The 24326-nt window shown below is 57.4% G+C and overlaps 3 protein-coding genes across 17 annotated transcripts; 2 read left to right on the top strand and 1 right to left on the bottom strand.

The window, feature by feature from the left end:
- Positions 1–48: 48 nt before the first annotated feature.
- Positions 49–6701, top strand: USP21 (ubiquitin specific peptidase 21). Of its 5 annotated transcripts, none has more exons than XM_047092927.1 (13): positions 49–537; positions 1600–2223; positions 3044–3103; positions 3277–3397; positions 3609–3720; positions 3896–4051; positions 4562–4626; positions 4862–4965; positions 5158–5244; positions 5525–5603; positions 5828–5935; positions 6043–6157; positions 6332–6701. In XM_047092927.1, exons 1-13 carry the CDS (start codon positions 253–255, stop codon positions 6420–6422), a joined length of 2007 nt encoding a protein of 668 aa, XP_046948883.1. In that variant the 5' UTR covers positions 49–252; the 3' UTR covers positions 6423–6701. The 5 variants fall into 5 exon arrangements, with proteins under 5 accessions (XP_046948883.1, XP_046948886.1, XP_046948887.1 ...); XM_047092929.1 differs by lacking the exon at positions 49–537 and adding an exon at positions 552–775; XM_047092928.1 differs by lacking the exon at positions 49–537 and adding an exon at positions 937–1521.
- A 749-nt stretch (positions 6702–7450) lies between these two features.
- On the top strand, positions 7451–11173 carry PPOX (protoporphyrinogen oxidase). 6 transcript variants are annotated; one of them, XM_047092853.1, is made up of 13 exons: positions 7454–7635; positions 7817–7922; positions 8061–8195; positions 8311–8441; positions 8578–8710; positions 9015–9159; positions 9267–9457; positions 9907–9967; positions 10150–10268; positions 10349–10459; positions 10559–10708; positions 10830–10872; positions 10956–11173. In XM_047092853.1, exons 2-13 carry the CDS (start codon positions 7836–7838, stop codon positions 11096–11098), a joined length of 1449 nt encoding a protein of 482 aa, XP_046948809.1. In that variant the 5' UTR covers positions 7454–7635; positions 7817–7835; the 3' UTR covers positions 11099–11173. The 6 variants fall into 6 exon arrangements, with proteins under 6 accessions (XP_046948812.1, XP_046948809.1, XP_046948811.1 ...); XM_047092855.1 differs by having other exon boundaries at positions 7455–7635; positions 8326–8441; XM_047092856.1 differs by lacking the exon at positions 10830–10872 and having other exon boundaries at positions 7451–7635.
- On the bottom strand, positions 9590–16961 carry B4GALT3 (beta-1,4-galactosyltransferase 3). Of its 6 annotated transcripts, XM_047092860.1 has the most exons (9): positions 16878–16952; positions 16274–16459; positions 15929–16074; positions 15287–15561; positions 14515–14750; positions 13734–13924; positions 13482–13604; positions 12186–12290; positions 11269–12055 (listed from the first exon to the last, which is right to left on the bottom strand). In XM_047092860.1, exons 4-9 carry the CDS (start codon positions 15546–15548, stop codon positions 11782–11784), a joined length of 1191 nt encoding a protein of 396 aa, XP_046948816.1. In that variant the 5' UTR covers positions 15549–15561; positions 15929–16074; positions 16274–16459; positions 16878–16952; the 3' UTR covers positions 11269–11781. The 6 variants fall into 6 exon arrangements, with proteins under 6 accessions (XP_046948821.1, XP_046948816.1, XP_046948817.1 ...); XM_047092865.1 differs by lacking the exons at positions 11269–12055; positions 16878–16952 and adding an exon at positions 9590–11248 and having other exon boundaries at positions 16274–16682; XM_047092861.1 differs by lacking the exon at positions 16274–16459 and having other exon boundaries at positions 16878–16961.
- Between the last annotated feature and the right edge of the window lie 7365 nt (positions 16962–24326).

Below are 24326 nucleotides of genomic sequence, written 5' to 3'. Positions count from 1 at the left end.
GAGACCCAAGGCACATGTACAACGACCTTAGTGTGGAGGGAGGGGAAGATGGGGGGTGCTGTGGTGAGGAGCTGGGAAATGAAAGGAAATCTTGACTGCTCTCCCTCCTGTTGAGATCTGCTTGCAGAGATCTGCTGGTGTCCTTTAGCGGGGTGCCTACTGCTTTGGTCTGCAAGATGCGTGAGGAATGGTTTTGCAGGACCAGCGTTCCCCGCCCTCCAGGGATCTTCCCATCCCTGTGTGGAGTGCTGAATGCTTCACCGGTCTGCGGGCCGGACCCAAGCATCGCAGCTTCCCACACTGGCACCCGGGCTCCCCGGCAAGGATCTGTCTGCAAGCCTGCGGGCCATACTACGACCCTCGGATCTTCATCCCTATGGTCACAGGACCCTATGGCTGCAGGGACTTGCTTTGGAGAGACGGTTTAAAAACCATTCAAAGCAGATCTGGGAACCGGCGGTCCTAAAGTTGGCTGCGTTTCCATGGTGTCGGCGGCGGAGCCAAGGGGGCGGGTTCACGCAAGCGCCGAGGAAGGAGGTGGGTGGATTCCGAGTGTGGGTGCGCAGGCGCCGTGAGAGGCGGTGAAGCCGGTGGCCGGTGGCCGGGCGGGACCAACAAAGATGGCGGCGGCCCCTGCGGCGGGAGAGATCTGGGCAACAGCTGCAGCTAAAGCTGCAGCCCGGCCCTCGGGGGGGCTGCACGGGGGTAGTAGGGGGTGGCCCTGAGCTGGGGCTTGGCCCCGGCTGGCCTCCCCCGTCGCCTCACCGGGGGACAGGTACGGGCCGGGGCGCTACGGCGTGGGGGGGCGGGGGGTGCCGCGGGAAGACCGCTCCAGACCCGAAAGGACGCCCTCCACAAAGGCAGGGCGCGGGGGGCCCAGCAGGCCTGGGGGATCCGGGCTGGAGGGACAGCATCCGTGGACCGCAGGGACTACGCCGCCGGACCCCGTAGCCAATCAGCGGCCTCGGCCTTTCTGCCCTCGAGGGGGGCGGACCCGGCTGAAGCCCTGCCGTGGTGGGAGAGGTGCGGAGATGATGAGGGTCTTGTTCGACCTCCCTCCCCGCCACTGCCCCTGAGCCCCAACACCTCGTTGCAGCTCAGAGGTGGGGGAGGGAGTGATTCGCAAGGCACCCATTTAGTCCGCTTCAGTGCAGCCCGGAGGGCAGGCAGGGGTTTGAGGGTGGGACGCTGTCTTTGGGGCTGTTTTCCTTACATCCACACCCTCGTTTGTCCAGAGGTTCTAAGTGACCCAGGGCACCTCCCGTTGACTAGCCGGGTATGGGGGCCCTCGTCATGAGCGTTTAGATCATAAAGACCGCCGAGATCGAGACTAGCCTTGGCTTTTCAGTCAAGCTGTGTTCTGCAGGAAGGGGACGAGGAATACAGAACGAGCCAACGCGGGGGGCTGCTGTCATTCATTCACTTACTCAACGGATACTGAGTATTTACTTTGTGCCCAATACGATGCGAGGTGCTGGGGATACAGTGACTGACATGACAGACGGCGTTCCTGCCTGTGGAGTATGTAGAAGCTAGTGTGGTAACCTAGGTTCCCACCTCCCTCCACATGCAAATACTGACCCTCTCTTCTCCTCCCAGGTCCAGCCTGTGGTGTCCACAATGCCCCAGGCCTCTGAGCACCGCCTGGGCCGGACCCGAGAGCCACCTGTTAATGTCCAGCCCCGAGTGGGATCCAAGCTACCATTTGCCCCACGGGCCCGAAGCAAGGAGCGCCGAAACCCAGCCCCTGGGCCGAACCCCATGTTAAGACCTCTGCCTCCCCGGCCGGGGCCCCCTGAGGAACGGCTCAAGAAACTGGAGCTGGGACGGGGTCGGACCTCAGGCCCTCGTCCCAGAGGACCCCTTCGGGCAGATCATGGAGTTCCCCTGCCTGGCTCACCACCCCCGACCACCGTGGCTCTGCCTCTCCCTTCCAGGACCAACCTAGCCCGTTCCAAGTCTGTGAGCAGTGGGGACTTGCGGCCTATGGGGATTGCCCTGGGAGGGCACCGTGGCGCTGGGGAGCTCGGGGCTGCGCTGAGCCGCCTGGCGCTCCGGCCTGAGCCACCGGCTTTGAGACGCAGCGCTTCTCTCCGCCGCCTCGGGGGCTTTCCCGGTCCCCCAACCTTGCTCAGTATACGGACGGAGCCCCCTACTTCCCATGGCTCCTTTCACGTCATATCGGCCCGGCCCTCTGAGTCTTTCTACTCCGATGACAAAATGGTGAGGACTTGTCCGGCACCCGTGGCCTTCCGTGCCCGTGCTCCTCTGTGCCTCCAGCTTTCTTGCCATCAGGTGGCTTTCCTTTCCCTCTTTTCCCCCGAGTTCCTTTCCCAGTCCCTCACTGCAGCAGCTGGGACTCTCCTCTCCCTTACTTAAGTACCCTCGAGCCTCGCAGACCTTTTTTTCGGGGTTGTCTGTGAGTCCCCAGCACGGTGTGCCATTTCAGTCCCCAGAGAATTAACCCAACCATTTGGAATTCTTCTCCGCATCCCCGGTCCCCGGGCCCTTACTCTCCCTTGCTTCCCCTTCTCTCCTAGGATGCTGCCTGGGCCTAATTAATCTCTGGAGCTGAAGAGAGGCGGGCTCAGAGCATCTGAGTTAGGGTGGTTGTCCATTTCCCAAGCTAAGTGAGCTAGGTTGACTGCAGTTGTATCCATCAGGAGAGGGCTCAGGAAGGGGCCCCGGGGGGCGGGAGTGGGGGAAGCCTTGGGGGAAGCAAGGTGGGCATGGGGAGCGGCTGGGCAGCCATGCCCGTGCTTGGGGAGCTGCCCCAGGAGCTGCAGCGCCGGCCAGCTGGGCAGGCGAGTAAGTGGGGAGCAGGTGGGACAGCCCTGGCCGAGTCCGTGCTGCGCTCAGCTGTGATGGGCTTACATGCTCATGGCCAGTGAGGTAGGGGAGCCCCCAGTACCCGGTGGGGGAAAGAGGGTGGAGCTTGGGGGTGCGGTGCAGGGGTGGGGAAGCGGTGGGCGGCATGCTGTTGAAAGGTCGGAGTGCTGGGCGGGATAGATGGGAAACCGCTGACCCCACTCTGACCTTCCAGGCTCATCACACACTGCTCCTGGGCTCTGGTCACGTTGGCCTGCGAAACCTGGGGAACACGGTGAGAGCCAGCCTCCTGTCCTTCCTCCCTAACGGGAATGAGAAATGGTGCGGGGTGGGGGGGGCGGGGGGGGGGGCGACCTGGGGGAGGTGGGGAAGGAGCGCACTGAAGCCCTTCTAGGCGTCAGGTCAGTGGTCTGCAGCAATGATGGCCGTCTCTCTCGCGCCTCCCAGTGCTTCCTGAATGCAGTGCTACAGTGTTTGAGCAGCACTCGGCCTCTTCGGGACTTCTGTCTGCGGAGGGACTTCCGGCAAGAGGTGCCTGGAGGGGGTCGAGCGCAAGAGCTCACTGAAGGTAGGGCAACACCTCTTGCTCCCCCCTTTCCGGGTCCTCTCCCCGACCTCTGGGTCCGCCTGCCAGTCACGGTGGCCCCGACGACCGTTGCATCTGGCCATCTGTTTTTCCTGCCGCCTGCTTCCCTAGAGGTGGTTCTCCGCCCTCTGAGCCACCCCTGGCCCGCCTCTTCTAGTCACTAACCTTGGTCTCCCCACGCCTGCCCCGACAGCCTTTGCGGATGTGATCGGTGCCCTGTGGCATCCTGACTCCTGTGAAGCTGTGAATCCCACCCGATTCCGAGCTGTCTTCCAGAAATACGTTCCCTCCTTCTCTGGATACAGGTGGGAGAGCCGGAGGGGAGGAGGCTCCTCTCTGGGCCGAGCAGGGGCCCTGGCAGCGTTGTTCGGGGCCCTCGGATGTCCTTCATCCGAGAAGTGGGGACCGACGTGCGGGCGGGGGGGTCGTGTCTGGGGACCAGGTGGGGTTCGGTGGCCCACACCCTGTTTCTGGCCGCAGCCAGCAGGATGCCCAAGAGTTCCTGAAGCTCCTCATGGAGCGGCTGCACCTCGAAATCAACCGACGCGGCCGCCGGGCTGCACCAATCTTGGCCAGTGGTGCAGCTGCCACTCAGCCCCGCCGCGGGGGGGCTCTGCTAGAAGAACCGGAGCTGAGGTGAGGTCACTCTCCCTCCTTCACCTTCCCGTACACGCTTGGCAGCCTTCACCCCACACGGAACTGGGCTAGTCCAGATGGAGGATGTGGGGTCCAGGGAACCGCTTAGCCCGGAAGCTGGTTTGAGAAGCAGCGAAGAGGTCGGAGGAGGGAGGGAGGCCAAGGGTACGGCTGGAGGCAGAGGGCAGTGCTGGGATGGCCCTGGGTTGAGGCAGAGGGGATAATTTACAACCAGGGACCTAAAGCGTTTCAAGCCAGGTGAAGACAGCTGTTCTTTCCCTGTCCTTCCTTATTCCCTTCTTTTCCCTCACCTTGGATTTCCCGGAAAGCCGTCTGAGCCTTCTGAAGCGTTACTCCTTTGACCTACTCCTTTGACGCTTCTTTGAAATGTAGAGAAGGAGCTGGGGGTGGGTGGGGTGCAGGGCTGCGTGAGTCGCTTCCGTGGTGTTGGGGGGCCCCGGTGTCCCCGCCGTCTCATGGGTGCTCCTCGCTTCCCTTGACCTGTGGCAGTGATGATGACCGAGCCAACCTAATGTGGAAGCGTTACCTGGAGCGAGAAGACAGCAAGATTGTGGGTACGGAACCGGGCAAAGCCAGGCGGGCAAATCAGCGTGGGGGAGGGGTGCGGGCTTGGGAGAAAGACGGATACCATGAAGGGGTGTGGGAGCGAGACTAGAGGGTGAAAATGCGGACGCGGGGCGAGGGGGTTAGGAAAAGAAGGGTCAGGGAGAGGGGTGGGAAGAGAGGAGGGGCCAAGGGAGCACCTCTGGCATCCCAGAATGACTGTCCCACCTCTTCGCTTCTGTCTAGACCTGTTTGTGGGCCAGTTGAAAAGCTGTCTCAAGTGCCAGGCCTGTGGGTATCGCTCCACGACCTTCGAGGTTTTTTGTGACCTGTCCCTGCCCATCCCCAAGGTGGGAGTCCGGAGGATTCCAGGGTTGGATGGGGGACATGGGTTCTGTGACCCGTCCCTGCCCACCCCCAGAGCGTGGGAGGGAACCCTGTGGGTGTCTGGAGAAGCACTGAAGCCTGGATTGATGGAGACGAGTTGGAGAATCCGACCCAGAACATGCTGACCTTTCATTCCTGTTCCCCCCCCCCCCCAGAAAGGATTTGCCGGGGGCAAGGTATCTCTGCGGGATTGTTTCAACCTTTTCACCAAGGAAGAGGAGCTGGAGTCAGAGAATGCTCCAGTATGTGGGGTTCCACAAGGGATACAGTAAGGGTGGGAGGCCTGGGGAGGGGGCCCATCTGAGTAAAAGGGGTCGCATGGTGCTTTGATACGGGCATAATATTTGTATGTCTGGGTTTGTGTTGGGCTCTCAGAGACGGCCTAGGAATCCTAGGGCGCAGGGGAGTGGCCCCGGGGAGAAGGGAGTAATGGGAAGCGTGGTAAATTTGTGAGTTAAGGTGTCGGAAAAGCCGGCCGAGGGGCGGGGCACATTAACATGACGTTATTTGACATTCATTCAGGTGTGTGATCGATGTCGGCAGAAAACACGAAGTACCAAAAAGTTGACAGTACAGAGATTCCCCCGAATCCTCGTGCTCCGTATCCTAATCTTCAAATTCTTATTTGTCCCATCCGGTTGGCCCCCCTCATTTTCCATGTCTGCCGAGGCTGGACGTTTGGCAATCGAGTTTTCCTTAGGAAAAGCCTGCCGCTCCGCCTTTTCCTGCCCTGCTCCCGGAGGGGAGGGGACGGCATTCAGTCCCCTTCAAATGCCCTCTGCCACCCCCCTCCCCCCACGCACGTGCTCCTTAACTAGGGCTTAGATCTTAATCGATTCTCTGCCTCTCGAGGCTCCATCAAGAAAAGTTCAGTAGGTGTAGACTTCCCGCTGCAGCGACTGAGCCTAGGGGACTTTGCCAGTGACAAAGCCGGTAAGTCTGGAAGGGAAGGTCCTGAAGAGCTCCTCTGAAGGGGAGGGAGAGCGGGCGGGAGCGGGCCCAGCTCTGGCCCTGGAATGTGGTCGACTCTCACCCTACAGGAAGCCCCATCTACCAGCTGTATGCCCTTTGCAACCACTCGGGCAGCGTCCACTACGGCCACTACACGGCCCTGTGCCGGTGCCAGACTGGTTGGCACGTCTACAATGATTCTCGGTGAGACCCGCCCCCCCCCCCATTCCTGCCCCATCCCCACCGCCGCTCCCCTGTCCCCCATGTGAAGCCCCAGAAGGGCAGGGCGCTCTTCCTAGATGCCCCAGGTTGATCTTGCGGGGAGGAGGGAAGACCCAGGAGCGGTCACAAGCCCCGTCCCCTCTCCCCTCCTCCCAGTGTCTCCCCTGTCAGTGAAAACCAGGTGGCGTCCAGTGAGGGCTACGTGCTGTTCTACCAACTGATGCAGGAGCCACCCCGGTGCCTGTGACACCCCCTTTACGCCCTGGCACCTGTGACGCCCTTTCAACACCCTTAAGCCCCAGGCTCCCCATTTACCTCAGAGACGTCTATTTTTGTGTCTTTTTAATCGGGGAGGGGGGAGGCGGTGGTTGTAGCTCCCATTATTTTTTTTATTAAGAAGTACCCTTCCACCTGGAGGCTCCCTCGTCTCCCAGCCCCATGTACAGAGCTGCCCAGGTCCCTGCCCGTGTACAGCCCCCAGACCCTCTACAACCTCACTTTTTGTGAATAAATTTATTAAGAAAAAGTGATGTCCTTCTCTGTATTTGTGCTTAGGGGGCAGATAAGAGAACCGGCGGAACGGGAGTCCCCCTGGGACCCAGTTCCTTCTCTGGACAGACGGGGGCGCTCTCGGGCGGAGGTGGGGGTGCCGGACCCGGACACGCGGGTGCCAACGTGGGGGCAAAGAGGGAAGGCACACCTGCGACTCGTGAAGCTACGGGGAAGCCAGTGCAAGCTCAGGGCGCCGTCTTCTGCCCGGAACGGGGCTGCCCCTCGAGGGCGAGGCACCCGAGGACCCCTGTTGACAAACACGGGGCGCGTTGCCGGGCGGCCCCGGCTCCCGTAGGCCCGGGCTGTTGCTAACATCAAGGAGCTGTTTACGGAGCCTCCTCCCCACGGAGCGGCCCGTGTCCCTGTCCGCTCTCCCTGCACCCAACGCTCGCCTCTCTCCCGTCCCCCCCGCCTCTGGGCTGTCACCGTCGCCGGGCCTGGGAAGCCTGAGCCGGGGCCCGCTGACCGGGCTCCAGCCCTCGCCGCCGCAGCCCCGGGGGACAGCAGGGCCCGACCGCCCGCCCTCTCCAACTGGCACCTAAGCAGTTAACCGCCGCCGGGCGCCGCAGCCTCACGCAGGGCCGGCCTCCGCGGGGCGGGGCACGGGCGGGGCACGGGCGGGGGTGGGGGGGGGAGCCACCTCCGGCTCTGTGCTCTCATTGGTGGGCGTGATCCGGGGCCTCCCAGGGCCCGCCAATCCGGAGGCGGGAGGGAGTGGACGCGGAGTCGGAGGGCCCGAAGGGGGCGGCCGGAGCGGCGGCGCCCGAGCCGCGGGCCTGGGGCCCCTCACGGCGCCACGAACCCTGCGCGGGCAGATAGCGCGGGCGGGGTCCTTATCCGCCTCCACGCCGGGCGCCGGCCGGGGAACCCGGAGACCTCTCCCTCCAGCTCCCTCGGCCCTCTCGCGGGTGGGTCCTGGGCCCTGGGCGGGGACCTCACCGGCCCCACCCCGTCCGCGGGCTCTGCGGGTTTCCCCTGGAGCAGTGGCCCGGACCGGGGGTGGAACGTGGAACCTGGGGGGCTGCCGCAGAGCAGGTGCAGCCCCGTCAGCCTGTCCGATCCCCCTCCCCCACCGCGCCCCCTACCCAGGCTACGCCCAGGTTTCCTAATGGGCCGGACCGTGGTCGTGCTGGGAGGAGGCATCAGCGGCTTGGCCGCCAGTTACCACCTGAGCCGGGCCCCCTGTCCCCCCAAGGTGAGTGCCCCGTCGCGCCAGAGGGAGGCTGCTTTAATACCCTCCTCCCGTTTCCAGCAAAAGGGAGTGCGCTGCCCTCTTCCCCTGCAGACCATTTACCCCGAGGCTATGTAGGCCGTGCCGCCCTCTTGTTCCCAGGTGGTCCTGGTGGAGGCCAGCGAGCGTCTGGGAGGCTGGATCCGCTCAGTCCGAGGGCCAGGTGGTGCTATCTTTGAACTTGGACCTCGAGGAATTCGGCCGGCGGGAGCCCTGGGGGCCCGGACCCTGCTCCTGGTGAGAAGGCTATGGAATGCCTAGGAGGGCTTGCGGAGGGCCCTTCACTAGAGGACAGGCTTGGGAGGGAGCACTGGTGGGCCAGTCCTTTCCTTAGTTTCTCCTCTTCCTGAGGATGTGTGGAGAGCAGGTTTCTGAGCTTGGCTTGGACTCAGAAGTGTTGCCTGTCCGGGGAGACCACCCAGCTGCCAAGAACAGGTTCCTGTACGTAGGTGGCGCCCTGCATGCGCTGCCCTCCGGCCTCAGGTAACGCCTGTCACCTCCTTACTGCACCCCTGCCCGCCTGGCTCTCACCCCTTCCACGACTGCATCTCCCAGTCTGTCAGCCCTCCCGGCAAGAGGAGCCAGATGCATGGAAATGACTATGCCTTCCTCAGTGCAGGGGGCTCTTCCGCCCTTCACCGCCCTTCTCCAAACCTCTGTTTTGGGCTGGGCTGAGGGAGTTGACCGCGCCCAGGGGCAAAGACCCTGATGAGACCGTGCACAGTTTTGCCCAGCGCCGCCTTGGACCCGAGGTAACGTGGCCCCAGAGGCCCCGAAACCCCTCCCCTCCTAACCAGCTGCAGAGCCCTCCACTCATACCTGCCACCTAGGGGGGGCTCTTCTGTAGGGCTTAGGGATGCCCCCTTCTCTTCACATCCAGTAGTCCTCAGAACAGTCGGGAGTGGATGCCCTCCGTTGCTTCCCATTGTTTTGCTATAGCCGGACTGCTCCCCAACCGAAACCCTACCCCACCCCTGTTCCCTACCTAGCAGGGCCAGTGGGAAGTAGGCTGTGCGGCTTCTTCCTTGGCCTCTCAATCCTGGCCTCACCCTTAAGGTGGCGTCTCTAGCCATGGACAGCCTCTGCCGAGGAGTGTTTGCAGGCAACAGCCGAGAGCTCAGCGTCAGGTCCTGCTTTCCCAGTCTCTTCCAAGCCGAGCAAACCCATCGTTCCGTTTTACTGGGGCTGCTGCTGGGAGCAGGTGAGTGGGGGTTGGTTCAAGGGGTGAAGATATTAAGGACCGCCAGAGTAAGGGACGGGAGGCCAGGGTGCTGTTTTAATGATTCTTCCCTGCCTCCTCCTGCGCAGGGCAGAGCCCGCAGCCAGACTCCGCACTCATCAGCCAGGCCCGAGCCGAGCGCTGGAGCCAGTGGTCCCTCCGAGGAGGGCTGGAGACGTTGCCCCAAGCCCTTAACACCCACCTGACTAGTAGAGGAGTCCGTATTCTCAGAGGCCAGCCCGTCTGTGGGCTCAGCCTCCAGGCAGACAGGCGCTGGAAGGTAGGAGAGGCCCCTGGTGTGGAATGTGTGTCTAATTAGAGTTTCCATCTTTGCCTCTATGTTTTAACCAGGCCGGGGTGGGCCAGACTAGTTATTCGTGGTTTTCCTAGATGCTGTTTCAGTGCGGGCCACCCCAGGGTCTTAGACTTTATTTGTAGAGCTTCCTCCGAGATCTGCTTGATCCTACTCTAGACAGAAGTAGTGCTTGTAAGTGGCTTAGATAGGGGAAGGGCCAGCCCAGCTCCATTACACATCTCAGAGGCCACACTGGCTTGTCTGGTCTGCTTCCCGGAGTAACGGGGTGGGGGGCGGGGGGGCGGGGGTTCTGTGCTGATCGCACAGTCTCTTCATCCTGGGTCAGCACTCAGTCTCTCCTGCCCGTTTGGTGCCTGGGAAAGTGGGGCAACGTCCCCGTTCTCTCTGTCCCTCAAATGTTTTCGTCCCGTCAGGTGTCTGTAGGGGACAGCAGTCTGGATGCTGACCACGTTATTAGTGCTGTTCCAGCTTCAGGTAACGAGGTAGCCACCGTCCCCTTCCCCGGCGGGAGCGAGGCAAAGTTTAGCTTCCGGGACCCACGGGACCATCCTGTGCCCCCCGAACTGGTCATCCCTGTGGGGGTCTAACCCCGGGGAGGGTGGGCGACACTGGTGGGAAGGCCTCCTGACGCGGGCCCCCGCCTGCTCTCCCCCCAGTGCTCGGCAAGCTGCTCCCCGCGGAGGCTGCGCCTCTGGCCCGGGCCCTGAGCGCCATCACCGCGGTGTCTGTGGCTGTGGTGAACCTGCAGTACCGAGGAGCCCGTCTGCCTGTGCAGGTAGCTGTGACACAGAGGAACGAGAGGCACGGGCTCAACCAGAGCCTCTCCTTCCTGACCCGGTCTTCTCCTCGCCCCAGGGATTCGGACATTTGGTGCCATCCTCAGAAGACCCGGGCGTCCTGGGAATTGTGTATGACTCGGTTGCTTTCCCTGAGCAGGACGGAAGCCCCCCTGGCCTCCGAGTGACTGTGAGAAGCGACAGCTTTGCTCGGCGGGGGTTTCCAGGGGGCTCCTCCGTGCCCAGCGCAGGTCAGGCCAGGCTGCTCAGTGCCATATCCTCTCCCTAGGTGATGCTGGGAGGGTCCTGGTTACAGACGCTGGAAGCCAGGGGCGCCGTCTTCTCTCAGGAGCTGCTCCAACAACAGGCCCAGGAAGCAGCTGCCACCCAGTTGGGACTGAAAGAGCCACCCAGTCACTGCTTGGTCCATCTACACAAGGTGAGTTGAGCAAACGCTCCTCGACTCCCACCGAAGGCAGGAAGCGGTGGATTTGTCACCGTCTACCTGGGCTTGGACATCAGCAGCAAAAATTTCCCCGTATCCCCTCTTCTCTCCCCAGAACTGCATCCCCCAGTATACACTAGGCCACTGGCAAAAACTGGGTGAGTTGGGAGAGCGAGTGTGCCGAGGAGGGCAAGGAGACCAGACCCCCAGCTCTAACCGTCCTTTCATCTTTTCTTTCCAGAGGCAGCTACGCAATTCTTGGCTTCGCAGAGGCTGCCCTTGACTCTGGCCGGAGCCTCCTATGAGGGGGTTGCCGTCAACGACTGTATAGAGAGCGGACGCCAGGCAGCAGCCTGGGTCCTGGGCTCGGAACCGGACAGCTGATCCCCAACTCCCACCTCCTCCTGGCCCCGCTGGTGGCAGTTCTTGACCCACGAGAATAAAAGTTGCTGGAGCTTGGCTGGATGTGGTTGTTCTGTCACCTACAGGCACGAGGCGGCAGGGGGGCAGGTCGCAAAGATAGGCACGCGGTGCCTGGGATGCAGCAAGCGGGAGCAGAGGCAAGACAAAGTCCTTTATTAGAAAATATATCAAAATCCCAGCCCCCTGCGCCAGGTCCAGAAGAGGAAGCTACTCCAGCACTGGCAGAAAAGTACCCAGGGAGGGGTTTCCTTCACCAAACATTACTTCCTCGGAACCATAAATAGAATAAATATTCACAGAGGTCCCAGGAAAAGCCGGATCACTCTTCTCTCCTGGAAGAGGAAGGGACTTGGGGTCCAGCCCTGCTCTTACCCCTGGGGCCGGGGACTCTCAGGAGTCATCACATAAAATCATGACATCAAGGATTCACAGTCATAAGCCCTGGCAGGCGACCCTAGAAAGAGGGACCCCCAGGTCTAAAGGAGCCCAGCTCCAGTCCAGCAGTGAGGAGAGGCCCTTGCCTCCAGCCCAGCACTGGAGTTCAGTTCCCCCACGTCCCCTCTGAGAGCAGTGAGGAGCCGAGGGCGGGGAGAATACGACCCCTCGGATTCAGTTTCATGATTGAGGTGGGCGGGAAGGAGGAGTCAGTGTGAGCCCTGGGGGGCTGTGTGGTTGGCAGTAGGCAGAGGGCCAGGCCTGGCTGGGGGCCGGCGCTGCAGCATCTCTTGGCGGAAGGCCTGGGAGGAACCAGGTGGGTAACGGGGCCCAGAGGGAGTCCGGGGACCCCGAGGGTCAGTTCCAATGTCTGCTGTGATGTTGGTATAGAGAGGGCCCAGCTCTCGAGCCAGCAGCCGGTATGTCAGTGAGTTCATCCCATCTTGTGTCCAAGAATTCTGGGTACGGACCAGGAGGTCAAATCTGAGGGTCAGAGGTTGGAGAACTAAGGCCCAGAGAGAGACAGCCGGGGACTTAGGGACCTCTAGGCGTTTCCCGGCTGGGATGCAGAACCCTGAGGGCCCAGTCACCGTTCGCGGGCGGTCCTCCCTACCTGTGGGGGTTTTCCTCATTTCCCTTGTCTCCTCGGTGCTTCACCATCTTATAGTGCCCCACGGATGTCGGGGGGCGCGAGATCTTCATCCCAGCCAGACGCACCCTATGGGAAAAGTGAGGGCACCGTGGAGGATCCGGGGTGGAGGAAAGCTCCTGACAGGCCAACAGGAGCTACGTCCGGCCAGCAAGGAAGCGATTACGTGTTTCTGTACACAGAGAGCCACTCTCACCGGTTAGGCAAAAAAGTGCCACGTACTGGAAGGAGAGAGAAAGTCAAAGAGAAAGCAGGAAGTGGCACAAGAGAACGTAGAAGCTGGATGTATCCAAAGCCTGGGGCTGGTGCCAGTGCATCCAAACCCTGGGGCCTCGTTAAACAACGGGCAGAGGTGGGTTCGCACGTCCCACCTTTTGCTCTCTAAGTGGCTAACGGGAAGCGCCCTGGCAGTCCAGGAAGGGCAGGGAGAGGAGCCATCTGATCAAAAGGACAGGGCAAGACAGAGAGTCGCGGACCCAAGCTCAGCAACTCTTATCTAGAACGGCGGCCGAGCTGCCTCAACTCCCTCACCCCGACCCCTCCACCTGTCCCCGTCATTAGGAAAAGAACGGAACCAAATAATCAGGACCCGGAGAGAAACAAACCCCATCTGGGACACACAGGAGCAAGACCTGAAGATGGCCTGGGAAGGTACCGAAAGCACACGTACGTTTAGAAACCTCTGGGTCCTTCACACACATACAGAGGACAAGAATTCAGAGAGCTCGTCCCGGAGGGGCCAGGGGGGGAGGGGACGCAACGGGTCTAGCACAGCAAGCCCAAATCCTCACGCCACAGATAGGAAACTGGGTCAGCTGAGGCTGAAGGTCAAAACATTTCACAGGCTAAAAATGAGCTGGCACCGTGCCAGTGACACGGACTCCAACCAACAAAGTGGTTCTGGGCTCTATGGAGCAGAGCCCCTCCTCCCCTGCCCCACCGGAAGTGGTGTGGACGCAAGCCTGGCGGCAGGCAGGACTGAAGTGTCGCTAGGCCCTCTTCCGACTCTGGAAGGAATCCCGTGATACTGTAGCCTCTTGATCTCATCGTCTCTCCCAGAAACATAACTCATCAGGATCTAGGAGACCGGGGGACGACAGAATGGAGACCGGCACGCAAAGCCTGACCCGGGGTGGACTGAAAAAGCTAAGGGAGAAGAATGGGCACGGTGTGGGTCCGGCTCGCTAGAGTCAGGCTTGGTCTCCGAGGACAGGCCCCCACGCTGAGGTGGGAGTAGGGAGTGGTGGCAGGAAGTCTGACCTGGTAGCAATGTCGTCATCCTCACCGCCCCAGCCCCAGTATTCATTGGGGAAGCCATTCATCTTCAGGTACTGGTCAGGAGTGAGCGCCGAGACTCCTCCAAAGTACTGGGGGTACGGGAGGCTAGGGAGAGAAAGGTGCCTGGATTCCACGAGTCTTTTGGGGAGACATCCCCACCCACATCCCCTTGGCTCTCCCCCCAGTGGACGGTGGGGTTCCCTACTTCCCCGCGCCCTCTCGTGCCCTCTATACCTGTATCCGAACTTGTTCATGGCGACGGCGACGTGCCGGGGTCCCCGGGGGTCACACACATACAGATTGTGGTCGTTCTCGGGCAGCAGGTCCACGTCGTGCAGGAACAGGCAGTCCCATTCCTCGTCACGCAGGGCCTCCCGCACCCCAACGTTCAGCAGCTTGGCCCTGTTAAAGGTCCCATTGCCAGCCTGGAAGGTAATGGAGGAGAAGCAGACCGTGTCTGTAGGCAGCATGGAGAAGAGGGGCCCAAGTACAAAAATGAAAGGAGGGAGATCAAAGGCGGGTGAAGGGAGGGTGGCGAGCAGAATGGAGAGAAAGACAAACGTTCATTTTTCATTCAGCAAATACTTGTTGAGCACCAGTATGTGTCTGATACTTACGTGCCGCTGTCTAGCATTTTCATCCTGACAACCAATAGCCACGGAAAACAGGTGTCTATTAGTTTTCACTCTTTGCCTCATTTTAGGGGGTTAAGAAACTTGTTCAAGGTCACGTGTGGGACAAGTGGCAGAACTAACTTTAGTCCAGGTCTGGCCGGTGCCAAACTTGCACCATTGCAAGTTCAACAAAGGAAGAGATCACGGAAGACCGTGGGAACAACACCCTAAAGAGAACCGGGGGAGTTACGGGGCGGACAAGCTGGCCGAGCAGTGCTGCGTGTTTCCCCACCTTCAACGGTCTGACCCCCTCAGAACTGTTCCAGGGACCTACTACGTGGGAGTGGGGGGGCAGGGACCCGAGGCTCCGTCACAGAGAGAGCCGGGCGGGGCCCGGGTACCTGGTGGATGACGTAGATGCCGTAGGCGAGCTGCTGGCGCTGCAGGAAGGGGTGCAGGTGGTACAGAAGCAGGCGCAGGTGGTGCTCCCGGGCACGGTGGGGCACAATGATGGCGGTTCGGGAGCGGGGCTCACACCCTGCGGGGCGGTACCGACCCCCCGGCTCCACCCGGGGATTCCTCTCCACAATCTCCGCCAGGGACGGCACTGGGCTAAAGGACACGGACACAGGACCCACTGCAGGGAGAGAACGGCAAGGTCAGGGATTCGAGGGGCGATGAGAAAAGGACCCCCAGGCCTGGGAGCGCCTCTGGCCCTGGCAGTCAGGTGCCGGGGCTCAGCTTTCCCGAGGGCTCGTTAGAAACCTCACAAGCCTCGCGTATGCCGTCACTGGGACAGCTTTACAAAGTCTGGAAGGTACAGGCTCTCCACCCGGCCTGCCTCTTTTCACGCTCCCTCTCTCCTGCCTCGCTAGGCTGGAGGCTACCGTTAGAAGATGGAGAACACAGGACTTGCAACTAACTAAACCAGAGCTCATCTACAAAGGAAGCAATTCCCAGCCCAAGGCAGGGAGAGCACGAGAATGGCCAGGCGATGGAAAGTTGTGGCTCAACCCAGGAGCCCAATCTAAATTCCAAATTCAGAACGGGCTCCACGTCAACCTCAGCCCACCTTTCAGGTACTTTAACATCATCCAAGCCCCACTCCTGCCGCCCTAGCCCTGTCCCCACACCTTGGCCTTCCCTTTACTTCCTCCTCCTTTCTGCACTCACCTAAGAGAGGAGATCGTTCTGGACAGTAGGGCAGACCTTGAGGAGCTGGAGGACCCCCTGGGGCAACAGGGGCCCCAGGTAGGTGACTGAGGTTACTGTAGACATCATGGGGATGAGAATAGTCAAATGTCGGCCCCTGCTCTCGGCCAAATAGGGCACTGAGGCTTCGGAAGCCCCCCAGGGACAGGTACATCATGACAGCCAGCTGGGAGCCCACAAGCAGGGCCAGTGTGCAGGGCCGCTCCAGCAGCCTCCGCCACATCCTGGGGTGAGGTCTGAGGAGGGAGAGAGGAGAGTTCTGGGGGGCAGGCAGGCAACGAGCAAGCCAGCAGAGAGATCCTCAGTTAAGAATGAAGGCGGCGCCGCGAGTCAAGAGGAAGAGGAGACAAAGAACAAAGTCGCAGAAGGGAGCACACAGGTGAACGGTCAGGCACGAAAAAGAAACAGAATGTAACCGCCAGCAGCCCTACCACCTGCCATTTCCAGCCCAAGTTTCACTCTCCTCCACCTCCTCCCCAAACCACTCAGCCAACTACTCTCGGTCCCCACCCCCAAGAATGCTTACATCATTCAGGTCCCATGTCCCTTTCAAAGGAGTCCCTGGAGAACCTCCCTTCCAATTTTAGAGGGGGACAGACTCACCTAGGTTCAAGCTGTCTTCTTCGGGATCATGGGAGCTTCGGGGGGTCCCGGCGGGGCAGAGATGTGAGGCATTATCTAAAATTGGAAATGTCACAGAGGACAGAGAAGGGCTCCATCCAACACTCCAACAGCGATCCTGGGGCCAGCTGTAACACAAGTGGTCAAGGATAACCACCCACCCAGAGGGGCAGAGCTCAACATCAGGGTGAAACTGGGAAGCGAGGGAAAGCGGTTGGAAAGACAAGGGGAGGAGCCAGAGATCTTAGGTCCCTGGCCTCTGCCCCGGCCGCCCTAGAGTGTCGGGTTCACGCTTACTTAACCATACCCCACCCCAACAGGACCAACCTGTTTGGGGAGTAGGGACAAGGCAGCTAATGGAGCCATTATTTTCGCCAAGGGGTGAGGCAGTCACGACAGGATTGTGGAGTGGCCTCAGGAGGACCAAGGGCGGAGTAGGAAACAGGCTCCTTTCCGTTCTTCACGTGCCTGGGAGCTAGCTCCGCAGGTGCAGGCAGCGTGACCACCTGGGAGCTGCAAGCAAACAGCCCCGGAGCGCGGCGGGGAGGAGGGTGGGGGTGGCCTCCTCTACCTTTTCTACCCCATCCCCGTCCTAGCGGGGGTGGGGAGGAGGGTTACGGCTAAAAGTGAGGCAGGGAGAGGGAGGGCTGGGCAGAACCTGTCGGGGATACCTGGCCCGGCTCACCGAAGGGGCGTGGCCAGCGCGCTGCAGAGGGTCACAGACCGGTTCTTTCCGCGCACCCCCATCCCACCCCAACCTCCTCTTGCATTTGCAACGTGAGCCCACCGGCCTCTGTCCGAACGTCCACCTGGGACGCCCCCCCCCCCCCCGCTCAAGCTGGTCTCCAGCCTTTGCCCAAAACTTCTCAACGCGCCAGTCGCCCGAACCTTTCTCCCGGGCCTCTCGCCCCATCACCCCCAGCCCACATACCTGCTCTCCAGCTTCCCGTCGTCACCGCCACCCGGACTGCCTGGCAGGCATCGCCGCCGCCATCTTGGAAGCGGGCGCCGCGGGGCGGGGCCTGGCGTCACGGGGCGGGGCCTGGCGTCACGGGGCGGGGCCTGGCGGGCGGGGCGCCCGAGACAGAGGGGGACAGAGGCCGACAGAGGCCGACAGAGGCCCGAGCGCAGGCGGGCGGGGCTGGGGCGCTCCGAGAGCCGGCGGGGGGCTCTCCTTCCTGGACGCGCTCCGGCCCGGATGCCCTTTCCCACCCCTCAGACTGGGAAGACATCAGCTCCCCCACCAGGGCCCTCTTGCCGGGCCGAGCCTGACCCAGAGGCCAGTGCGACAGTTTCTGGCGCGCCCCAAGACCTGTCACGGCGGGCCAGCCCCTTCCCGGCGTGTCCGTGGTGCCCCTGCCACTTAGTGCCACTTAGTCTCACAATTGTTTCTTGCTCAGGGTATCTCGTTGCGACTGCTCAGGCGCAGTTTTGTATCCCCAGGGTGTCCCGCGACCTTGAAATAGAAACGGTTAGTTAATAAAACAAGGAAACATTGAGTGAAGAGGGAAGCGCCAGCTTCAATGTAAAACTGCGTTTTCCCAGATATTAGAATAAAATGGACGCTCCATTAGTACCCAATATGTTTATCTTGCGGCTTCCACTACCCTCTTAGCATGTTATGTTCCTAAGAAGCTGCTGTTCAGAGCCAGGAAACTTGGAATAAGTCACGATGTCTGCCTCAAAAAGTTCATGAGCGTGTATGGGAGGAAGGGAAGGATATAAACAATATAGTGCGATAAACACGATTGCCCAGAAATTGCAACCCACTCTCACGTAGAGACTCGGGAAACACTTCCCAGAAGTGACGATCCTGCTGCTGCCTTACGAGATTCTGTTTCCATGGGAACTGTTTTACAACTCTGTAGGTAACTGATCCGACATGCAAATTTTGTCCCAATATCAGGTTCAATTAACCCCCTATTCCCCACATCACACAAAACAAACAAACAAGCAAACAGTTTTCGCCTCCATTTTCATATTCAATTCTGTACTCTTGATCTGTAAATGTCTGTTCTTCAGATTTTCTTTTAAACTAGCTGTACCATCTGCCAGTTCCCTCGTGAGTTAAATAACCTCTTTCACACGTGTTCATTTTTATTTAGATATTGACAAAGACTCTCCTCGACCAAACTTCAGACGGGCGCCTCTGAGGTTTCTTTTCAAATAGGCCTCATCCTTGGACCACCAGCCACTTTCAGCAAGAACCCTGCTAAGTCAGTTTAGCCAGGATCTCCTTATCCTTGACGTAATTTTCCATCCACTGACCCTCTCATACTTCTCATTGGCTCTAAATAGCCCCTTGTCCTTATTGTACTCAAGAGTGGAGCCCAACGTCTCTGACTGGGATAGTCTTTACGCTTATCACAATGGTCCTGAAAAAAGCCTTCCTTACCATTTGAACAACTGTCGTCAGAGTAATTGTTTCTTTAGCAGCATGACCGTCAGCATTTTACCTTTTTCTGAAAACTGTATTTTTAAAATTTTTTTTAAGTTTATTTATTTATCTTGAGAGAGATCACACGACCTGAGCTGAAACCAAGAGTCACATGCTCAACCGACTGAGCCACCCAGGCGCCCCAAGACTCCCCGATTTCTCGTGTGGACCGCTGGGTGGATGGTGGCATCATTCAGTAAGAAACAAAACTTAGAAGAGGCACGTTTGGGCGAAACAGTAGAGATGACCAGTTAAACTTTGGACTTCATGAACTGGAGATGCCTGGGGAGGTTCAAAATGAGATAATGGTGGGTTTCAGCAGAATCACCGGCTTTTGATCATACACGCCCTGGCTGTGTGATGTTGAACAATACACTTTCTAGGTTTCATCTATAAAATGAACCCCATCTTAAGGGGTTTTGTGATACTGTGAACTAGGGAACAATGCCAGCAGAAGTAGATATTCAGTCTATCTGAATTTTGAGCACAAAGTAGGAACAGAATAAAAGCCCTGATTGTTTAAGGAGTTCACGGTGTGGTGGAAAAGACAGACTCCTAGAGAAAGTGGAAATGTGGTTCACTCACAGGACCCTTCCCCTGAGCCTCTCTACTCCTCCATGGTGTTCAGTTTTTGAAAAACTGAACTTCATCGTCTATCCCACATCTCCACCTGCCGTCTGCTGCACATCCCCTGCATTGATTCGCAAGCTTCATTTTCAAGACCTTGCACCTCTATTCCATTTCACCCTGGCCACACTCCACACTTGATCATCACCTAGAAATGCTACGTCGCTGAAAATGTAAATTCTAATATTGCTGGTTTCTACCACAGTATCCTGTCTTTCTGTGTTCTGAATAAATTCTGGGAGCTCAGTTGGTAAAGGATCGGACTCGTGCTTTCGCCTCGGGTCACGATCTCAAGGTTTCGTGAGTTTGAGCCCGGGGGGGGGGGCTCCATGCTAACAGCGTGGAGCCTGCTTGGAATTGTGTCTCCTCTCTGCCCCTCCCCCACTCGCACAGTCTCTGTCTCTTTCAAAGTAAATAAATAAACTTAAAAGATAATAATAATACAGACTTCAAGCTGTATTACAAAGCTGTAATCATCAAGACAGTATGGTATTGGCACCAAAACAGACACTCAGATCAATGGAACAGAATAGAGAACCCAGAAATGGACCCACAAACATATGGCCAACTAATCTTTGACAAAGCAAGAAAGAATATCCAATGGAATAAAGACAGACTCTTCAGCAAGTGGTGCTGGGAAAACTGGACAGCGACATGCAGAAGAATGAACCTGGACCACTTTCTTACACCACACACAAAAATAAACTCAAAGTGGATGAAAGACCTAAATGTAAGACAGGAAGCCATCAAAATCCTCGAGGAGAAAGCAGGCAAAAACCTCTTTGACCTTGGCCGCAGCAGCTTCTGACTCAACAGGTCTCCAGAGGCAAGGGAAACAAAAGCAAAAATGAACTATTGGGACCTCATCAAAATAAAAAGCTTCTGCACAGCGAAGAATTCAGCAAATCTAAAAGGCAACTGACAGAATGGGAGAAGATATTTGTAAAGAACATATCAGATAAAGGGTTTGTATCCAACAACTATAAAGAACTTAACAAACTCAGCACCCGAAGAACAAATAATCCAGTGAAGAAATGGGCAAAAGACGTGAATAGACACTTTTCCAAAGAAGACATCCAGATGGTCAACCGACACATGAAAAAATGCTCAACATCACTCATCATCAAGGAAATACAAATCAAAACCACAATGAGATACCACCACACCTGTCAGAATGGCTAAAATTAACAACTCAGGCAAGGACAGATGCTGGGGAGGATGAGGAGAAAGAGGAACCCTTTTGCACTGCTGGTGGGAATGCAAATTGGTGCAGCCACTCTGGAAAACAGTATGGAGGTTCTTCAAAAAACTAAAAATAGAACTACCCTACCACCCAGCCATTGCACTACTAGGTATTTATCCAAGGGATACAGGTATGCTGTTTCGAAGGGGCACATGCGCCCCAATGTTTATAGCAGCACTATCGACAATAGCCAAAGTATGGAAAGAGCCCAAATGCATCGACGGATGAGTGAATAAAGAAGAGGCGGTATGTATATACAATGGAGTATTACTCGGCAATCAAAAAGAACGAAATCTTGCCATTTGCAACGACGTGGATGGAACTGGAGGGTATTATACTAAGCGAAATTGGTCAGTCAGAGAAAGACAAATATCATGTGGCTTCACTCATGTGAGGAATTTAAGATACAAAACAGATGAACATAGGGGAAGGGAAGCAAAAATAATATAGAAACAGGCAGGGGGACAAAACAGAAGAGACTCTTAAATATGGCGAACAAACGGAGGGTTACTGGAGGGGTTGTAGGAGGGGGGATGGGCTAAACGGGTAAGGGGCACTAAGGGATCTACTCCTGACATCATTGTTGCACTAGATGCTAACTAACTGGGATGTAAATTTTAAAAAAAATAACAATAATAAAAATTTTAAAATCCTAGGATCCCTAGTGGTCCAGTCATGACACACAACGCAATAGAAGAAATCTGGTCTCGTTTTCAAAATGAATTTAAAGGCATATAAATCTCTATTTAGTTTCTCAAGGAAACATCAGAGGCATTGGGAGGAGACGGCACGGACCAGGAGCACATTTTATGGAACAGCCCAATGTCTTTAAAATCTTCGCTCTCCCATTCAACGTTGTCCACTGAGATGTAGCTTCTAACCCCAACCACCCCTTCCAACCCTACTGGGCCACTTACAATATTATCCTTCAAAGCTGTTTGTTTTACTTCTCTTTGGTTTTGCATAACAGAGAAGAACCCTTGAGCTGCCCTCGGGAGCAGAAATTCTTTCTTCTTCCACCACCCGCTTACTCTCCTTGGGGGCCCTGCAGTCTCACAGCCTTCTAGAAGGGGAGGCAGACACCTCCTCCAGGAACACTTGTGGCCCCATCTTCTATGCTAGGTGTCCCTCATCTCATGGCATCTGTCACGGGGGTCTGGCATTTTGGTCTTACTTGACTGTCTCAGCCACCAGACTGTGAACTCCAAGGACGGGGACCATGGCTTCCTTTTATCATCCCCTAAACGTAACCAAGAACTTGTAGCACAAATTCTCCAAAATAGCCCGTCTTATATCTGACCTAGACAGTTCCTCGGTATACTTATTTTCTCATGCTAATTAATACAGGAGTGGAAAGAGGGGGCAGGCAAAGGAAGAGATCTGAGGGGAAGAGAATCAGCATGTACTGACACTTACTAGAAGCCAGACACAGGGCCAAACACGTACACCATTATATTCTTCTTTTTTTTTTTAATGTTTATTTATTTTTGAGAGACAGAGAAAGAGAGAGAGAGCAGTGGAGGGGCAGAGAGGGAGAGAGGGAGAGGGAGCATCCCAAGCAGGGCTGGAACTCACAAACCGTGAGATCATGACCTGAGCTGAAATTAAGAATCAAACGCCCAACGACCGAGCCACCCAGGCGCCCCTGCCATTATATTCTTAAGTTCTGACAACCTCTCCATAAGGCAGGTAGTAGTAATACCCACTTTACACATTAAGAAACCGAGGGTCGCCGAGATCAAGGAATTTCAGATCACATCATCACGTGTGGGTTGCAAAGCTTAGATTCAGTCTGACTCCAAAACTCCGTGTCCTTTCCGGATGCCGTGAGAGCGTGATTCTGACTCCCGTTCATAACCCAACGGCTTAGTTACTGAACAAACGGAGAAACAGTCAGTTCTCCGTAGGAAGTGATATTTCAATTAATATGTTTTCCTCTGACCCACTTTCAGGCCAAAATTCTCATATTTGCAGCTTCTCGATGCTTGTACGCCTCTACGTTATCGGGAGGATGTGCTGATACATCTCTGTGAAGCTGGACAGGCCAACCTCAGGGTACGTCCCTGGGTTTGTAGGGCCGGGTGCTGGTTTCCCAAAGACCATGAGGGATGTCTTAAACAGGCTTCCTCCCCTCCCTTTCCTTCCGAAGGCTACTTAAGTCCTCTGGGCCTGTCCCTATACAGGGTCCTTTCTGGGGAAATTGTTCAGTAATTCCTCTCTGCCACCACCCACCCCCCCCCCCCCGCCCACCCTCCCGCACCCCTCGGGCTTCCTCTGAGCATTTTTAGAACTGGTGGTTTCCCTCAGCTGTCAGCTGGTTGAGTCTTGCTGCAAATGATTTTGGCTTACCCCTCTAGCAACAGTCAGTGGGGAAAGGATTCAATTGGTTCAGAAGCATCCTCTTAGCCAATAAAATGTGAATACATCGAATTCCACTTTCTTCCCCCTCCTTCCCCCCCAAGCCCTGACCAATGAGCTGCTGGGTTTTGTCACTGACTGTCAGTCTGGTAGTTTAGAAGGCCAAATACTGTAATACTACGTGAAGATTAAAGAAGAGGGGCTGGGGCTGGGGTAGACGTGTACGTGAGCAGAGCATCCCAGAAACCTGGCTTTCCCACCCCCCACCACGAAAATCGTGGCTGGACAAATGCCCGGATTTCCTCTGCTCTAACCGCAGAGGTGTAGGATCTGAGGGGCAGAAAGAGCTTTAAGAAATTGGCTCGGCTCACAGTTATCGTTCAAGCCCCCAGCCCCACCCCAAACACACAGGCACCGCACTTGCCACCCCATAAAATGGTTGTCCAGGGGCGCCTGGGTGGCTCAGTCGGCTAAGCGTCCCACTTTGGCTCGGGTCACGATCTCACGGTCCGTGAGTTCGAGCCCCGCGTCGGGCTCTGTGCTGACGGCTCAGAGCCTGGAACCTGCTTCCGATTCTGTGTCTCCCTCTCTCTCTGACCCTCCCCCGTTCGTGCTCTGTCTCTCGCTGTCTCAAAAATAAATATGCGTTAAAAAAAAATGGTTGTCCAAACTCTGCTTGAACTTCTCCAGGGACAGGGCGCTCGCTGCCCTCGTCCTCCCACAGTCACAGACTCCCTTTCATCAGCTCACTGTTGTTCTCGCTTTTTCCCTCTAAGACCAGATACTGGAGCTCGGTGTGCATAACATAACTTCCTGATATTCCTGTTTCTCCTCCCGATTGCTCGCCCACAAGGTAGCAGAGGCCCAGGAAGGCAATAAGTAGGCAGACTGGAGAGACAAGAGCCCATCTGGCTCTTCCAAGAAGGTATGAATTCCTCCCATCCTTGGCAAGAACTCGCTGGACCCCTGAGGGGGGCATCAGGCCAGTCTATAGCCGAGGTAGGGGAAGGGTGGGCTGGAGAAGAGCGTTCCAGAAAGGGGTCGGGCCTCGCCCGGGATTGAGGGCCGTGATGCCCACTACTCGTCTTTGGGAGGCTAGCTCTCTGTGTCCCCCGCTTTCGCGCCCACCCAATCACAGACACGGTCCCTAAGCTCATTCCCTCTCTGGGAAAAATTTCATAAGTTGAAACCAAAATGTTTTGTAAAGTTTTATTTATTTTTGAGAAAGAGAGAACAAGCAGGGGAGGGGCGGAGAGAGATCGGGGGGGGGGGGGGGGGAGGCGGGCAGAGGATCCAAAGCAGGCACCACCGTCTGTGCTGACAGCAGCAAGCCCGCTGCGGGGCTCGAACTCCCGAACTGCAAGATCACGCCCTCTGAGGCGGGAGTCAGACGCTCAACCGACTGAGCCACCCATGCACCCCTGAGAAAAGTTTCCTCTTTATGCCAGGCAGAGCCCGACGCGGTGAGGGAAGAGCCTCCTGTTAAGAGGCTGCATGTGAAGGTGACTTTCAAAGTGTGGACTACCGCGAGCACGACGGAAAGGCGAGAAGGCCGTCAGGGTGGCCCTCTGCTCAGCCCAGCCTGAGACTCACCCTCCTTACCCCTCACAGCCCAGAGTCTGGGCTCAGGCTCTATGGCTTATCTGGCCCTTATGATGCAGAGCTTTGCAACGTCCTGTTGTTTCCGATGGGTGAGCCCCGTCAGTCACACTGTG

Source organism: Lynx rufus, unplaced genomic scaffold, assembly GCF_022079265.1.
Source record: "Lynx rufus isolate CCGP_SWC_20201006 ecotype Redwood Valley unplaced genomic scaffold, mLynRuf1.p SCAF_31, whole genome shotgun sequence".
Lineage (NCBI taxonomy): Eukaryota > Metazoa > Chordata > Mammalia > Carnivora > Felidae > Lynx > Lynx rufus.
This window is presented reverse-complemented; position numbering and strand designations above follow the sequence as displayed.

What these genes read in the sequence shown, in the direction of transcription:
- USP21 (XM_047092927.1), top strand. Translation starts at nt 253, where the DNA reads ATGCTTCACCGGTCTGCGGGCCGGACCCAAGCATCGCAGCTTCCCACA. An exon ending in AGCGCAAGAGCTCACTGAAG is followed by an intron (nt 3,398 to 3,608) that starts GTAGGGCAACAC and finishes CTGCCCCGACAG; the next exon opens with CCTTTGCGGATGTGATCGGT. An exon ending in TGTCCCTGCCCATCCCCAAG is followed by an intron (nt 4,966 to 5,157) that starts GTGGGAGTCCGG and finishes CCCCCCCCCCAG; the next exon opens with AAAGGATTTGCCGGGGGCAA.
- PPOX (XM_047092853.1), top strand. Translation starts at nt 7,836, where the DNA reads ATGGGCCGGACCGTGGTCGTGCTGGGAGGAGGCATCAGCGGCTTGGCC. An exon ending in GGGCCCCCTGTCCCCCCAAG is followed by an intron (nt 7,923 to 8,060) that starts GTGAGTGCCCCG and finishes TCTTGTTCCCAG; the next exon opens with GTGGTCCTGGTGGAGGCCAG. An exon ending in CCCCTGGCCTCCGAGTGACT is followed by an intron (nt 10,460 to 10,558) that starts GTGAGAAGCGAC and finishes TCCTCTCCCTAG; the next exon opens with GTGATGCTGGGAGGGTCCTG.
- B4GALT3 (XM_047092861.1), bottom strand. Translation starts at nt 15,548, where the DNA reads ATGTGGCGGAGGCTGCTGGAGCGGCCCTGCACACTGGCCCTGCTTGTG. An exon ending in ATGAACAAGTTCGGATACAG is followed by an intron (nt 13,605 to 13,733) that starts GTATAGAGGGCA and finishes TTCTCTCCCTAG; the next exon opens with CCTCCCGTACCCCCAGTACT. An exon ending in GATGACGACATTGCTACCAG is followed by an intron (nt 12,291 to 13,481) that starts GTCAGACTTCCT and finishes CTTTTCCCATAG; the next exon opens with GGTGCGTCTGGCTGGGATGA.